Source organism: Agelaius phoeniceus, chromosome 15 (genome assembly GCF_051311805.1).
Source record: "Agelaius phoeniceus isolate bAgePho1 chromosome 15, bAgePho1.hap1, whole genome shotgun sequence".
NCBI lineage: Eukaryota > Metazoa > Chordata > Aves > Passeriformes > Icteridae > Agelaius > Agelaius phoeniceus.
In genome coordinates, this window is record NC_135279.1 from 8,619,541 (window position 1) to 8,636,887 (window position 17,347).

A 17,347-nucleotide genomic window follows, 5' to 3' on the forward strand; every position below is an offset into this window, starting at 1 on the left:
GCTATGGGCTGAACTCAATTTAGCACATGCTTTTTTGTGTGGTGAGTGGATGTGAAAAGGATTCAGCAACACAAATCTGTCTGTGTTCTGAATGAGAAATGAACTTGTGTTAAAGATCTTGCAAACCTCAACTACAGCTGCACAATACTGATACCGCCAGGCAAGAGAGGATGACCTATTTGTGTCTGTCTGAACTTTGTATTCATCTTTTGATCACCAGCAATGAAACCTGAGGCAATACACCAAACAGGAGAATGTAAGGAAGTGAGAATTGTGTATTTAATTGTCCTTATATGCTGTTTAACTTCAGATTTTAATCTAAGATTTTCCTCTTATAAAATCTCTTTAAATCCAAAAATACTGTATGCTTGGGAGATTTTTAATCATTACTATGAACAAGGAAAGTTGGAACACTGCAGAGAGAAGGTTAGAAAGGCCATGTATTGTAATGTAAATTTCATTGTTAGGATCCACAGAAATATATTTCATTTTTCTAAAGAGGGAAAAAAAAAACCCAAACTCATCATTATCTGGATCCATGGCACAACAGAATGAAATAAGACATTTTGCAAAAAAGACCTATCATCTCCCTTCCCCAAGTATTTGTGCCCGACAGCATTTGTACACAATTCTTTGTCAGGAGATAAATCTGTTCTATTGGTTTATGTGCAGATTATTCAAGACCTAGAGACTAAAAGGAATGTTTACTGAAATGCTACAATATGGTCACCACAATCCAACAGTACCTAATGATACCCTTGCTCCAGTTCAGACATCTACCCCACAGACAAGTCCTGAGACCCTCAGCCCTGGCATCATTTCAACCAAGACAGGGGAGAACAGGATGTTTTCTCTGGCCCCAATACATAACACACCCCATAAGAAACACTCTGGGGTTTAAAATATGTTCCTCTCTTTATGCAGTCTGTCATTAGCAAAGCAAAGAGCAGCTATGGTATTACCTAAAGAACCCTGCTTAAAAAAAAAAAAAAAAGAAAAAAAGAAAAGAAAGGTAGAAGTAAAAATGTATTTGCCTAAATATTTCTGCCACTCAGATTTCTTATTCATACTTCCAGGTATTTTCAACAATGTTCAGTCCTCTGCTCCGATACAGCAACTCTCAGAACACAGAGTGTGTCTTTCATTTGCCAAAAAAATGTAAAGGGAGAGATGGACACAGTTCACCTAACTAGGCAGCAAAAGATAAACTGGAGCTGTTAGCTCATCTCACAACTCTGGTTATTATTTACTTAGATCAGTGGGGTCTGGAGATTATTACCATTACAGTCTCTTGTTCACCTCAGGCACACATTCTCATCAACTCTTGTTATAGTCAAATAAGTGGCTTGAGACAGTTCCCCCAAAATTCATTGCTTTCAAATCAGTGTCTGTATAGTCAGAGCTCCTGCATGAGCACTCACAGGATTGCTGCAGGAGCCATGCTGTTATTTTGCTGGTTGTGTGTCAGAATTCCAGGTGTCCCAGTGGGCAAGGAGTGACTGTGTGGGACACCATGGGCACAGCTGAGCTGCTCAGTTGGCACATCCAGCCCCAGTGCCACCCCTGAGCCTGCTTCTCACTTTGGGCCTACTGGGTAATATTCTCCAGCCTTTACCTTGACCAAACACTCCTGTCCAATTACACAAAACAGTTGGAATGAGCCTTGAAGAGCACAATATAACACAATACCTGGAGTCAACAAGGATCAACATCTCAGTGTGTGAGCAAAGCCCTGCATGTGCTGCATAAACGATGGCAAGAGCTGCCTCTTTTCCTCTCTAGGAGAGCAGAGCAGAGCAGAGCAGAGCAGAGATCCTTTCCCCTGTGGGCTCTCTAGCTCACTCTTTTAATGGCTTTGCTTTGTGCCAAGTCCTATAAAACACAGCCCAGACTCACTGCAGTGTGTGAGGCTAGCTGTGTACATAAGTCACACAGCAGCTCATAAGTATTTTTGTTAGCTATGTAGAGAATGCCATGTTATTGCAAGGTAGGCACATTCATGATCATTAAAACACTTCCCTGTAATGGCCATAATTACATTGTGATATTCTGTTACACTTCTGAGCACACACCCATCTCAGAGTTAACATGCCTGAAGATATTTTCTGTAAGGCAGGTACACCTCAATGTTTAGATCAATAAAAGGACTCTTAAATTTGGTACTTGTGCCTTTTTATGCATGAAATTGTGCTGAGTTTCTCTCTCAATATATGTATAACCAAGAGAGCTAACAGAGTTGCTGGAATTTTAAGTACTGCATTCACTGAAGTTAACTTATGGAAGTCAAAACTATGCAGCACCAGGGAAAAAAAAATCAGATTCTGAGAATCTCAAATCATAAGATCCTTGTATTAAGATTCTGCTAGAAAAATGCAGTTGTGAGAAGAGAATGAAGCTCCTTCCTAAGAAAACAACTGGTACAAAAGAGTAGGAATATTTAGTAAGATATTTCTGTCTCCAACTCAGGACTAGCCTGTTCCTGGAGTCACAATACTTCACTGTAAATATTAAGGAACAGCCTAGATGCCAACACACAACTGTCCACATTAAGTAGAAATGCAAGGGCATGAGATAATGATGTGAAGGTGAGGAAGTCAAACCCCCAAGAACAGGCAGGAGACTGCACTCAATTACAAGAAAAGTGCAGCAGCACAGTGAGAGGAGTAGGAAAGGCTGGCTTTGACCCTCCCAACTAGAGGGAGAACACATAAGAGAGGAAATAAATCTTCCAAATGCCATGCAGGGAAATCATTGATTCAAAGCAGTGTTTGTTTTTATGTAACACAGTGCACACATAAGCAAGATGGTTTAAAGGAAAGCCGGGGTGATCAGTAGGAATGAACATCAGGAAGGAAACTGAGTTTGTAACCCCTCTGATCTGGCTTTCCTGGCTTGCCTGACTCACCTTTCCCAAGTACAATAGTTCAGAGCCAGCTGAACATGCCAGCAGTAGACTTTGGACTCCCCTCCTAACCATGACTGGGGTCACACTCTAGAATTGTTTTTTGTCTTTTTGAGCTCAAGGTCAATCCAGGAAGCTTAAATCACCCATCATATTAGAAGCCCTTTCTCACTTAGAGAGTCACCCACAAGTCTGAGTGAGGGGCAGTGCCAGGAAGGGACTTGCAGCTCCCCAGGCACCGACTCCAAATTCCCCAAAGGCTCTTGCCCACTCTGACTCCAAAAGCCACATACTGAAACAATATGACATGAAATGGTACAATATGATTTGGTAAGCAAAGGGTGAAGGGGATAAAGGTGAGGATAAGTGAGGACAAAAGCCTGAAGGAAAATGTAGAGGGGAGGTTTATCCTTTCATCTCTCAGCTTTGTTTCACCCTGTATGTAGCATGGAAATAATCATGTCCATGACAGGCAAAGCTGCTGGGAGGATGCACATTCTGTTCCATGGCAGCTTTCAAGATCTGACAGTTTTATTTCACAGTGAGCAGGAAAGGGTCCAAAGCCCTGTGAGACCTATAATGAAAAAAGCAGTGTCAAAGCATTCAGTTGCTGATCAAAACTTGCACATTTCAGCTCTGGACCATGTGAAAATGCAGTCTTCCTGTAGGGCTTGCCTTTCCTGTAGGACCCTGAGAATTAAATTCCTGGCCTCTTTATTCACAGTAAAGCTTTGTTGTTGTTTTTTTTTTCCCTGTAGTGTACAATAATCTGTCAGAAGAGGAACCCAAATCTTTTTCTTGGCATCCCATGGTAACCTAACAAGTTCTTCTTTGAGCTGTCTTCCCTTCCCCATAGCACAGGTTTCCCTCCATTGTGTACTATTCAGCGTTTCTGTTGTGCTTAGCTGATGTTATTTGTACAAGAGTCTCTGAACAGAGCCTGGATTGACACAGGGACATGTTTCTCAGCACCCATGTGCATTTACTTTTCCATTTTCTCTGTGCCTCTGGCAGTTGGTGCAGCAGGCAGAATATCCCTGTCCATGGGGTAGCACCAGTGCTTTGAAATAGGAATCACACCCACAGGCTCACAGTGGGAATTGACCTCTCAGCTGCTGGAAACCTTGAAGTCTTTTTGTGTCCACTTTGGAGCAAAGGAGGGCATTACAAACTCTCAGCAGTGCAAGCAACACAATTGATTCCTCAGAAATGTGCAAATCTTGATTAGGAAATTAAAAACTTAAATAATGCACCCAAAGTTAACAGGCTTAGGCTAGTTTGCAAATCATAAATATTCTTGGAGAGTCATCAGCATCTTTCAAAAGCACAAGAAGTTTTGCTTTGTTAGGATTGCTGTTGCACACATATTGCAAAGCATCAAAAAGAAAGTAGCCTGGCATGGTTTCTTAGAGCTGAATTATCTACATGAAAGGCTTGTGAAATTAGATCCTTTCTCCATAATCAAAAGACTTTTTACAATGATATGAAACAAAATGCTTTCATGGAGAGTATAAGTCATTCCTGTGTTTTATCTTTATACCCCACTCCTTTAATCTCATGGCATGATGTGGACCTCAGTTGAATCTAGAAGCCTTTTAGCTCTGCAGAAGCACTGCCTGGAAAAAGTATATATCTGTGATGTTGTGAACATAAGAAAAAGAAAGAGATATACTGGTTTAGAACTCTCCACTCCTTTGACCATTTTCTTTATTTCACTACTATTTTGTCTCAATTTCCAGACATTACTAGTGGTGTAACACAGTACAGAAATATAACTTGAACCTTTGTTAGTTGAAATAAAAACTTGGGTTTATTATCTGTAATCCCTTGGTATAATTCCAAAATTATAGCACTGAGTAGATGTACAGCTGAAGGTAAATGGTTGTCATTATTAGAGCACCCTTTTGATCATCAATTGATCTCAGTCCAAATCATGTATAAAAAATGTAGCAAACAGTAAAGAATATCAACCTAGAGCATTTGGTTTTCTATGAATTAACATGATCAGGAATCAGAGAAAGTTTACTTATAGGAACCTTTCAGGCCTTCATTTATTCTTATTTGTATCAGATTTGTAGGACTTTGGATCAACTTGGTTTGCATTTTTTAGTATTTTCCTCCTCCTCACACACCTTTGCCAGTTTCTGTCTTATTTTTCAGTGGTCCTGGTGCTGCTTAGCTCCCAGACAATCTGAATGGGAGCAAGTTCAACCCATAAACTAGCAAAAAGGAATTTGACCATCAAAACACTGAACTATCTTAAGTGAAATCTCTTCAGAAGAAGAGGGCACTGGATGCCCAGAACATTCCATTTTTCCAGGCACAGGCTGCAGTGGTTTTAAATAGAGACTGCACATGGATTTAGTGTTGTGGCCTTCAAAAAGCAATGCATGATGCAGTCTGTGCTCTGGAGAATTTTCCACTGCTGTGCAGTGTCTGAAAGTTTATTGTGTGGCTACTCAGAACTAGAGCAAGATTATTCTCTTTTTAAATGTAGTTCAATAATATATTGAAGTTTTTCTGAATCTTGGAAGCTGTCAGAAAAACTCTTCGTGCTTGGTCAAGCAAAACATTTTAAGTAGAATAGCTAAGATCTGTAGTATGATTATTCAGAAGTTTTGCTTTTATTTTAGTCTTTAGTCACAAGATCTGACAATTTACTACAGAAGATTTACTTGAGAATTAAACAGATACATTTGTGGTGACAAACAGCATATGAAAGCTTTTGCTAAACTGGGACATCCCTGTGCTGGAGTGCTGTGGTTTGGGAATTTTTAAATCATTTTTGAAACTTTCTAAAGAGCACAAAAGTCTGCTTTGTTCATCTTCTGCAGATTCACCAGAGCTGCACATATAGTTTGCACATTTGTCATCTTATTTATGACGACTTCAAACATTTTTTTAACATCTATTGAATCATATAGTGAGTTATGGCTCTGGTGAATTACCCAGAAGTCATGCCTCTGAATATATAAAAGATCAGGATGGAATGTCTTCTGTCTTATATGTTTCCAAGGGCAATTGCTCATTAGCTGTTTTCAGATCTGGTCTGCAGGTATTTGCATTTTAAGAAAGTGAGCAGTCTTTTCAATGGGCCACCATCAGTCTTCATGTCAGCTGCAGCAAGCAACATTTCCCTGCATTGTTTTGTGGTGATAACTGAAGGGAACACTTGGGACTGCATTTATTTAAAATTGTATTATTTCTGAAAGAATGATGACAACTGGCTTGGGTGCAGCCTGCCCAGCTTTATGATGCTCAGAATGTTAAAAATTTCATTCACATTGCTGTAATGGAGAATGTTTGGTAGAACAGAAAAGAGGTTGCTATATTCTCTGTAAGCAAAGGTGAAGGCACTAAAAAAAAAATTCCCTGGTCCATAAGACAGTGATGGGTGTTCAGCCAAAGGCAATTATAAACCTTCCCTCAAGAATGGCTCTTCAAATGCTGGGATATTTCTGCCCACTCTCTCTACTGTGGATGAAATATCCCCTGAGTAGCTGAGCCATGGACTGATTACTAACAAAGGAAAGTAATTTTCCCATCCTAGCACTTTCACAGGTATAAGAAGTAGTTTCTAAATGTTTCTGTTCATTTTCCACTTAATTTTCTTCTGTCAGAAACAGAAGCTCAACACAGTTTGAAATTTCAACATTTAATTCAACCTGTTTTGAAAAGCTGTTATCACCTGTTTAATGGGTTTTACTACACAAGATCTCTTAAACAGGCAAAGAGGGACTATTAACACTGAACATAAAGATTGCTTTTCATTCCCCCAGTAGTAAGATTCACTTCAACCTCCTATTTTTGACTCCCTGACACAGCATTTCATATGTTGGTTTATCTTCTAGGAATAGAAGATACTTAATGGTTACTAAGCTTCCCTTCAAGGAGAATAAAAAAATTAATTGGGGCTGAGCTAAAATATAAAGACATTTGTATTTAAAGAGTCCAATTTGGTCTTAAGACTCCAATAGTGACTAATTAATCCTCAGTTAGAGGCAATTGTTAGCAGTGAGTTTTGCCTTACATTCTCCACACAAAAGAAAACTTTCAGTACTTATATATTGATAATCAGCTCCTATTGTGCTCCAAAATAACACTACTTTGTTGAAATTTTGCTTGCTATTCTCAGAATAGTCCATGGTTACTGCACAGGGGGAGTATGTGCAGAGTGACAGTTCTGTCACTGGGTGATGAGGGTCCTAAAACCCTCAGCTCAGGGTCAGTGGGCTTTAGGTCAGCCCCAAAGGCCTGGGATTTATCAGTGAGTATTTCATGTGCCATTAATTCTGTGTTGGGTGCGATGAAAGGTCAGGCCCCAAAGCAGCAAATAATTAAGCAACTGAAACACTAATATCTGCTTCAACACATCAGCTCTAGTACCAGTGGGGGAATTACAGTTCACTTCAGTGTGAAGAGAATGGAATCCCACCTTCTCCTTCAGTAACCCACCTTCCTGAGAGAGAGCAGTAAACAAACTGAGGATTTGCTACATTGCAGTGTCTTTTGAGATTTTATAAAACTACTTTTTCCTTGGCACAATGTTCTGCCATGTCTCCTCTGAACCCCAGCCTGTGTTTTTGTATGACCTAGGAGGGGCTGATGCTGGCCTTTGTGGCCTCACAGCAGGTGCCTTGTGGCAGACAGGCAGCTGGAACCTGGAAGCTGCAGCTCACCTGTTACCTACTCCAGGGGGCATCGTTTGCACTGATTTGAATTAAGTTTGTACACTTCCCACTGAAATGGTGCAATGTTAGTTACATCAACTATCATTGCTTCTGCTGTTGAAGAAGGCTATAGATCTAATTTTCTATAAATTTATTTTCATAACCTTTGTAAACCCAAACACTTAAAATAGTAATTGTGAATGCTACAACGTGGACAGAACATCTAAAGCACCTTAACAGCCACTGTGATGTCTTTGGCTGAGTCAAGCACATTCTTGACAGAAGCATCAACTCTACCTTCTCTTCCCTATTAAAATAAAAATAAAATAGTTTTAGCAGTGGAGGCACATCCAGAGATTAAACTCAAACTCTTGTGTTTACTTGAGATGTCTCAGTGAATTAATCATCTCACTTTGTTAATTAACCTTGCTAGTACCATTAAATAACAATGTGGTTTCTGTTCATCCATGGAACCAAGGCTGCTTGGTACTTATTTGACTACAAAGGCTCCAGCAATGACTCCCCAGAGCTGTTTTATGAGAGGGACTGTGAAAGAGCCTAATCTTAGCAAGGTGATTTATATTGGTCTGTTTACCATTGCTAATTTCAAGGTCAATAAAGCAAAGCAAAGAAACTTGAGTCTGGACTCAGAAAACAGATTAGGAAAACAAAGAGCTAAACCTTCTTGTGTTCTTGAAGCATTTGTTCCCTAACTTAGTGAGACTCAAGTACTCTTGTGAGCTCTTTTGTTCTCAGCAACATATGAAAACACTAAATTGTGAAATATTGCTCTTCCTTCCCTGTTCAGCTCCTTCTTACAAACCCAGAAAAAAAGGCATAATTAATCAAGTACCAGCTTTTTTACCCAGAACCCATTATTATTATTTTTATGAATAATTGCTCTCCTATAAGTTATTTGTTAGGTATCAGAATCTACTGGGTAGGACTCAAACAAGGGGAGTGGTTTTCCCTTTAAATATACAGCCTCAGACAAAAAAAATGCCTAAGCCCACATGCTTTCCAAAGAGCATCCTTGGGTGCAGGCTCAGGAGGATGCCCAGGTTTACATCTTTAGCAGGTTTGAGACTGGGATGCCAGGAGAAATCAGGTGTCACAATGAAAATGTCTGCAAACTGTTACACTACTTCAGTCTCCACAGAAATGGGACAACAATCCCTACTGTTATTGTAAGACTCTTGCTACTCTTAAACAGAGCATTGATCACAGCATCAATGGCCCTGTTGATATCTTGCCTTCCAACCAAATATTGGAGCTGCAGCTCAGATCAAATCAGAAACAAGCTCCAGCTTGCTTGGCTGGTGTTGTGTCTGTATAAGTTGGACTGTTCTGTTCCCCCTGTCATGCAATGGTTCTGCCCTGGTCCTCCCTTCCCTCCTTTATGCTGCCAGTTATCCCAGCTCCTCCCCAGTTGCCCTGGAGATTATTGTACCCTTTCTCAAATCCCTGCCCGGTGCCCTGTCCGTCACTCTACGCTCCCAACCTTCTCCTAGAACTCTCTAGAAACTTCCAGCTGGAGCGTCGAGTGATTGGCTCGGGGGCTGGGGCCCCACCCTCAACTTATCCCCATTGGTGTTGTCCCTAAGTCAATCTTTTGTATCCCACTCCCCTCTGAAACCCTATTCGTTGTTTCCCTCCCTCCTTATGAGCTGTTGCAACTTCCCCCTCTATTTCTGTTTGGCTGTCGGTTCCCGTGGGGCCCAATAAACCTGCATTCACCCCAGCTGGAGTGCGCTCTCTGATTCCTGCTGACTGTAGCCACAAGCCAAGCCGTGTCCTACCACAATTTGGCGCTGCTGTCACAGCACAGAGCGTTTGCCTTAGGGGCTGTCCCATGGAGACCGGGACAGTGCCCCCGTAGTGCCAGCGGTGCTGGACAGCCAGCCAGGATGTCTGAGAAGGACAATCAATCCTTCTCCGGTGGGACCGTACCCATCCTGAAAGAGCAGCATCCTGATTAGGTCTGGAATTTAGCGTCATCTTCCTCCTCAAGAAGAAACCATGGCATTTGTATCAGAATGTTCTGTTTTGCACCTTTCTGTGTTTTCAAGGTAAGGCTTATTACCAATGGTTTTGCATTTCCCTGTTGAAGATTTAGGTTTTTAGATTTTCTTCATTTTCACATGGCTGGAGAGCCTCTAAGTAATTATTTTTGAAAGAAGCTTTTCTGCTTCACCTCATTTTAATGGACTTTTTTTTTAGCAAAAATAAAAAGAATATTAAAATAAAGAGAGCAAATAGTGGGGATCCAATCTGTCTCATTTTTAAAACAGGCCAGAGGAGGCCATAAGTACTTACATCTGTACCCCTTCCTCCCTGGCCAAATCAGCTGAAAACCGCAGAAAAGGAAAGGAAAAAAAAAAGGAATGATTGGTAGGAAATCCATTAATCTATTTTAAGAGAGGAAAAGATTGGGTAACATTGAATAGTCAACAAAAAAAAAGTCAAATTGAAATGATTCTCTTGAGGTTCTATTGAGAAGTTTGCTCGGGATAATCCTCCTCAACGACCCATCTTACTCTGCAAATACAGGGAGGCTTCCTCTCCTCCTGTATCAGTGTGATGCATCTACAGCTGCCACAGCCCTGACTGCAACAGAATTCCTTGGCCCTGCTCTGTGTTAATGCCAAGGGATTCAGGTGCTGGTAGAATCCAGCAGAGAGAAGAGGGCAGGATACCCAATTCTCAAATAATCTTTGCTGAAGGAACAACAACAAGGTCATTTCAATAAGCTAGAAGAGCCATTAATATCTTGGCACCATGATATTTCCTAGCAAGTCAGAAGGCAAGCTTAAAGTAGGGATTATCTGGAACCAGTTGAACTGAAACTGTGTCTTTTTATTACCTCCACGACAGGACTTCCTGCTCGGCACAGATGGCTTTGTCAGTCCCTCTCTAACAGAGCTTTTCTTCCAGCTCTGCAGCAACCCATCTGCCAGGGTTATTATTCTTTTGTCACAAAGGAAATAATGTTTCTTTCCCAGGCACAGCCACGGATAACTATTTTTTAAAGCCAGCTCCTCGTTTTTAATTACAATACATTTCCCAACCTAACACCCCAGAAAGGCTGCAAGAGTAATGAAAGATAATGCAGCTTTATACACAGTGACTGTAAATACACATTATTCATTCAGTCTGAAGAAGCAAACAAAAGTCCAAAACGTTACCTTGAAAAGCAAACAATGGCTCTTTTTAATAGATAGATCTCTTCTTCAGCAAGGAATATTATGTTTATTAGAAAATCATAGTTCTTGGGTAAAAAAGAACATCCCCAGCAATTATTTTCCTTCAACATTTTAGCTGTATTACAGACTCATAAGAAAATATTTGAATAATTTAATGAGAATTTTTTCACATGATGTACTTAGATTTCAAAAAGAGCATCAAATAATATAGCAGCAAAGTCAAAATAACATCATACAGCACCATCTGGAACATCAAATTACTGTATTTGAAAGCTTTGACTAAAACTATTTGCTACCTGCTGCAATCTGCAGAAAATACCACAAAAAATGATCCAGTTAGAGGAAGGTCATCACACAGACCTCATTCCAGGGATAAGCCTGCTGCAGTTTAGAAATGCACATTTCTGCTTCCTACTGAAAAAGGTACCCTGTTGGGAAGCTAGAGGAAGATAAAATAGGTACAGCTGTTTGTTTGAACAATCTTGAACTGGGGAGCAATAGAAAGTACATATTTGCTCTGCCACCATGAAGCCTGGAGCAGAAATCACATCAGCTCCTTTCCCAGCCTGGCTCTTTGCCCACACACAGCCTGCCCTGCAGGGATGCCCTGGAGCCAGCTTCAGCCAGGGACACTCTGGAACTGGAGCAGTGCCCAGGGGCAAAACCAACTTTTAGTCATTCACAAATACTTATCTTGTATATTTAAGTTTTTGTCCTGATTAGAGAGTGGTCATGGACTAAAGGTTGTGGAGCTGGATAGTCCCAAACCCAGGCCTCTCTAGTCCTTTACTATCAGGGTCCTTTCTGCCAGCAACAGGAGATGGAGACACTTTCCAATGAGGTCCAGCATCCAAATATCTACATTGATTAACTCCCTAAAGCAAGAGTGCAGAGAAAAATTCCAATCTGATAGTGCACTGGGAAACAAGAAAGCTCGTGTGAAATAAAACACATTTCTTTAACTTTGGTACACAAGCAGGCAACCACAACATTCTAAATATCTTTCCAGTTGCTTGAATTTTCCACAAAGATCTTTTTATTCATAAGAATTAAGCCATAAACTTTCTAACTTTGACAGTCTCAGCTGAGACACATCCCTTGGGCAGGATGAAAGAATAACCATGACCTAGTATTTCCTGCAGAAAGTAATTCTGCCTGGTGTTATCTGCTGCTCAAGCATTGTCCTCATTGGACAGCTGGAAATGTCCCTTCAGATCCCAGCTATACATCAAACACCTCTGAGGGCAGCTTGCTCAGTTGGATGGAAAATGGATCATGACCTGAACACTCCCTTGGAGTGCATCCCCCTGCACAGCAGAGCAGGGCTCCACAGCACTCCAGTGCTGCCAAGGGCAGCTGGGGAATGCATTACTCTTGCAAAAGAAAGCAATCTCTAGTGCTCCAGTCAGCTTTATCAAGCTATTTATAAAGTAACTTGATAAAACAGTTAAAACACTGATATAAAATATTTTGCAGTGACTCCAGTGTTTTGGATCAACAAGGGTAAATCTCCATCTCACAAAAAAATTAGAGGCCATCCTTGCTGGAATCTGTACTTCTACTTCATCCCATTTGCCTTGATGTCACGCCTTGTGACTTGTCTTCCTAGAACAGCTATATGAGCTAAAATCTCACTGTTTGGGGGAGAAAATACCAAGTTTTACATACTAGAGAGTTTTATAAATAAAGATATTGCAGCCTTGTGCAACACTGTCATGTCTACTCTGTGTGAAAACTGTATGTCTTCGTCTACTGCTTTTGAATATTATATTTTAATTCAAAATTCTATTTGAATCAGAGCTTAATCAGACTATGATACTTGTATCAGCATGCTCTCCCTTATGAACTCCTCTGCAATCCCTGGTTTATTACATTGGTTGAGCTCCTTATTTTTTAATATGTTTGAGGAGGACAGGACTTCCCCACTTTAAAGGCAAGGTAAGATTGAGAGTGAGTGAGACCCTAGGAGTCACTATTAAAGTGTTTGCATTTGCCAAGAGAGGAGCCTGTAGGGATTTTCACAAGTATTTAACAAAGTCCTTTCATTCCCCGTGGATTTAAAATCCATTTCTCTAGAGACATTTGTGCAGGGGATGATGTGAGCCCTCTCTTTCCCCAGGCCAGCAAGCCCTGAGGAGGTCAGGCAGGTCTGAGCAGGGCACTGAGCTCCTGCCGAGAGCCTCCATGGATCTGCTCAGGCTCAGCCTGCAGTCTGCCTCTGCCAGACAGCTCATTATGGTAGCTCAGAGTATTTGGGTCTGTCTAAAGCCTTTCTTGGGAGATGCTCCCTAAATCCTTGTCACTGAGCCGACCTCTAACTCTGAATTCACAAGTGAGGCTGTCGCTGCTGAAAACCCAGAGGAATTTCTGTAGACTGCAACATGTGTAGAATAACTTGACTCTTGGGTCTTCTACCTCTAAGTAGTAGCAAGACCTTAATGTGCCAGAGTGGTTTAATGTCAGATTTTAGTGATCTATTAAAAAAGTGGAAATATATTTTGCAAAATTGAAATCCACATTTAGACACGGTTCTTATGTACAGTATCTCATGACCTGGGAGAAGACCTTTCCTCTAACCCAGTCATTGAAACAACACAGCTGACTGCAGAAAATTACTAATTTATTTCACTCTAATAATTTAGAGCAATACCTTTTTGTTTTTTTTTTTCCTACATTTGCACAGTGTATGCTGCTAAGGTTTTCCCATGGATAAGGTGGGCTGTTCTCTGACATTACAATTGAACCTATTGAACCTGCCTGCTCAGTCCTTTCTTCTTTCATCACACAGGGACAGCTGAACAGACCAAGAAACCTGTCCCTTAACAACAGGGTGACCCTGCAATTGGCTGGTGGAGCTGAAGGTTCCAAAAGCAGAGACCTGTTCTCCTGGGGGAGTTTATTATGTGAAAGAAAGGTTATGCATGGTAAATTCCACCAGCAGAGAAAGAGCCCTTTGCACACACAAAAGGAGCCAGTCTTTGGAAATGTATAGCTCCATTTAAAAATAAATTAAAAAAAGCTCTTAGAGATATCGAGTACTCTGTGTGTGGAGATAAAGGTATTAACTTTCTGGACTATTTTTTGACAAAGGAGGAGTTCTACTTTTGTCTTTGCAGAGACACTCTATCCCTCAGAGACTCAAGAAAAAAAATGAGTGTGACAAGCAGTGGAACTTTTTTCCTTTTTTTCCTTCTGATGAAGTCTTCAGGGATTCACAACAGAGATTCAAATAAAAAGTGCTGAGAGCTTCCTGTGGGATGGCCAAACAGCAAACTGTGAGTGAGGCTGCTCAGCACTTTGCTGCTTCCCAAGAGCTTTTCTCTCTTCAGGCCAGCACACTGTTTTACTAAAAGCCCATCCTATTAAAGTGAGGGATTGTGCACATACACATCCACAGATCCCTCTGCACCAGGAGGGAGACTGAGGAATCTCCTTGAATTTGCAAGAATTGCACAAACCCAAATTAATGTCTGCAACTGCTGCGCTGCAACTTTTGGTTTCATTACATCCTAAAGAACAATCAGGTCTTTCAGCCTTCAAATTTCCTCAGTTTTCAAAAAAAGGAATCAAATTTAACACCATCCTTAGCCATTCTTGGCACAACAAGAATTCTGATGCCTCATCAAAACCCTTGATTCCATCTGCCACCGATGGATGTGAAATTACATTAACCTTTCTGGATTTACTATTTACCTGCACAGTGATTTAGGATGCAAAGATGTATTTTAGCATTTAATTTACCTGGTGCTGCTAAAGTCCAGTTTACTCAGTAATGGCATCTCTTCCTTCTTTCCGTACACATAGGAACAGTTACAAGGCTTATTTTTGTTACTACAGACAAAACCCAACTCACATTTCAAACACAACAGCACAGGAAGGTATTTTGTCTCAGCATGCAACAGCTTCTGTAGCCATCTATTCAGCACTGATTTTTTGTTGAAATCCTTACTGTTATTGAAAAGTAGAGACCATACCAAATGATCAGAGGTTGGTCCCTTTTCAAGCAATACTTTCCTGTCTTTGCCACACATGTGCCCATGGAAGGGGCATGAGTCACAGAGAGGGATGAGTCAATCAGACTCACTGCTGACCTGCAGCTAAAGGCTTCAGAGTCCTCTAAAGGACACCTGGAAAACAACACAGAATAAAAGCCCAGCAGACTTTTCAGTGGGAAGAGAGCTTTGGGAGTATGAGAAACCTTTATTGGAAATTATCAGTGTGAGCAGACACTGGTTGCCAAGGTTCCAGTTTGCCCTTAGGCTGATTTCTTAGAATCATAGAATGATTTGTAAGGGAAGGGACCTTGATGATCATTTAGATCCAAGCCTCTGCCCTGGGCAGGGACAGCTTTCACCAGACAAGGTTGTTCCAAGCCCCATCCAACCTGGCTGTGAACACTTCCAGGGATGGGGCACCCACAGCTTCTCTGGGCAACCTGTGCCAGGCCCTCACCACCCTCACAGGGAAGAATTTCTTCCTAATATCTAATCTAACCCTGCCCTCTGTTAGTCTGAAGCCATTTTACCTTCTATCACTCCATGCCCTTGTCTCAGCCAGCCTTTGTTTCGTGTCTGTGCTGCTGTACAGGGTGGCCTCAAGGTGAATAAGTCACCTGCAGCCTCCCAAGAAGCTGTGGTGAATGGGATTTGTGGGGGAGAGAGAAGAGGACTCTTCATTTGCAACCAGCTGTTTAGGAATACTCAGGTGTTAATCTAAAGCACAGTTTGGCCTCTGAGAGTAAGACACAAATATCTTTAGAAAAGAAAAAGCAGCTTTGCACAGTCTCTCAGAAAAGCACAGTATAGTTTTCAAATTCTCAGTTCTTAAAACATTTCTTATGCTTCAAAGTACTTTCCTTTAAAGATTCTCAACTCCCCTGAGAACCTTAGCTGTCATTATTTTTAAATGCAAATTTCTATCTTCTAAACTACTTAGATTCCCTGAACCCCATACCAGTAACATCTAATACCTCAGAAAACCAAAAAGTAACCCAATTGAAACTAATTTTAATGGTTTTTTTAATCCCCAAATATCTTGTTGTTCTGGGGAGCTTGATTCTCAAATTCTTTTAGAAACTATTTTTTGTATGGCTTAACCCATAACAAGGACAAGGGGAGAGAGCTATTCAGAGTAAGAGGGACAGGTGCTGGACTGAAGGAGGGCAAGGAGCATCCTCATGGCAGCCTGGATGAAGAAGCTGGGCCAGGGAGCTGAAATGACCTTTCTGCTATGCAAGAGACCAATGTCAGCCTCATTAACAGAGTCCCCTGGTCTGGTGCCCTCTCTAATCATCCCTGTTGCTTCCTCTAGAATACTCCCTACAGGAAAATATTCCAATAGCACTCAGGGCCTCACAGGATAAAAATCTTTTCTCTTGAACGCTATTATTTAGCATTAATCTTCAGAGGAAAACAGATGATTGGAAGAAGTTGTTGATAATTCTGGCATTACAAATTAAAGGGCAGTGGCAGGGAGATAACCCACATGTTTATTTTCCCCTTACATCAGCTCCCAATTGATGCAGGTACATTAACACCAGCAGAGCTACTCCTGGTTTGCTCCAGTACAGCTGAGCAAGAGCTCCTGCCTTACCTTTCTTAGACCTGCAAAACCATTTTTGGGATCTTGGCTGTAGAACTTCTGGGTGGAAATAGCCTTTGGTCATTATAAGATCAGGAAATTAAACCTGAGGAAGCTTAGTGATGCCTCCAGCTGACAGCCCTTCAGAAGGTGTTTTACTGAAGGCAGCTGAGGAGTCTGCATTTTAAACACAAAAAGGTTTAAAAAAGAAAAATAATGGGACAAGTAATGGATGTACTCTCAATTTAAGTATTACAAGGACTTTCTAGGAGATCCAAACTCTATTTGAGACAAATGGGTTTGAAATTGTTAACATTTCAGGGAAGATGTGGCCGCAGGACAGCTTTCAACACAGGGGATCTGTCTCAACTGATTTATCTCCTTGTTTTGAAAAAGGATTTGGGGATGTAGGGCTGGGAACTCCAAGGCTTATTTATACATTTGAAGTAAATAATCAGTTTTCTTACTACCATGCTGAATCAGAATGCTGCATGTCTGATTGTCTGTATGAGAAGCCACACTGGTGCTGCTGCTGATGTAAGGAATTGGTCATTGTAAGCAGTCAGAAGCCAAAACAGTGAGGAAAATAATCTATTTCTTTCTTTGTCACACAAAATTATAAGATTACATATTACAAGGGGTGATATTTCAATGGTTAGAATTAGTTTCTTTAAAAAAGGTCACAACATAAATCCAGCAGTGTGGAGGATTTGTGTTGACAGAGTATTCTACAACTTTTGAAGTGCTTTTCAACTTGGACTCCATTATCCTGCATCATTCATGAAGTGCTTTGAAGTGCTGGCTTACAGAAAAGATCACACATACCTGCAAGGGTCCAAGTTTTCCAAGCTGACTAAATTTTTTGCATCCATGACTTCTGCTGAAGAAAAAATTAGTTTTCAGGCTAGAGGAGTATAATTTGGTAAGACATTATAAGGCTGTAAAATAACAGCAGCAGCCTTTAATGCTAAATATTTGCAGAACTCCTAGCA

General features: G+C 40.9%; 1 protein-coding gene across 1 annotated transcript in view; it reads right to left on the bottom strand.

Annotated features, from left to right (window-relative positions):
* LOC129126822 (uncharacterized) overlaps window positions 1–9,570 on the bottom strand; it is a 63,060-nt gene extending 53,490 nt beyond the window's left edge. Inside the window, exon 1 of the mRNA XM_054643027.2 lies at window positions 9,372–9,570. Coding sequence (XP_054499002.2) covers window positions 9,372–9,570 — 199 coding nt within the window. The remainder of the gene's footprint in view (window positions 1–9,371) is intronic.
* Window positions 9,571–17,347: the final 7,777 nt, after the last annotated feature.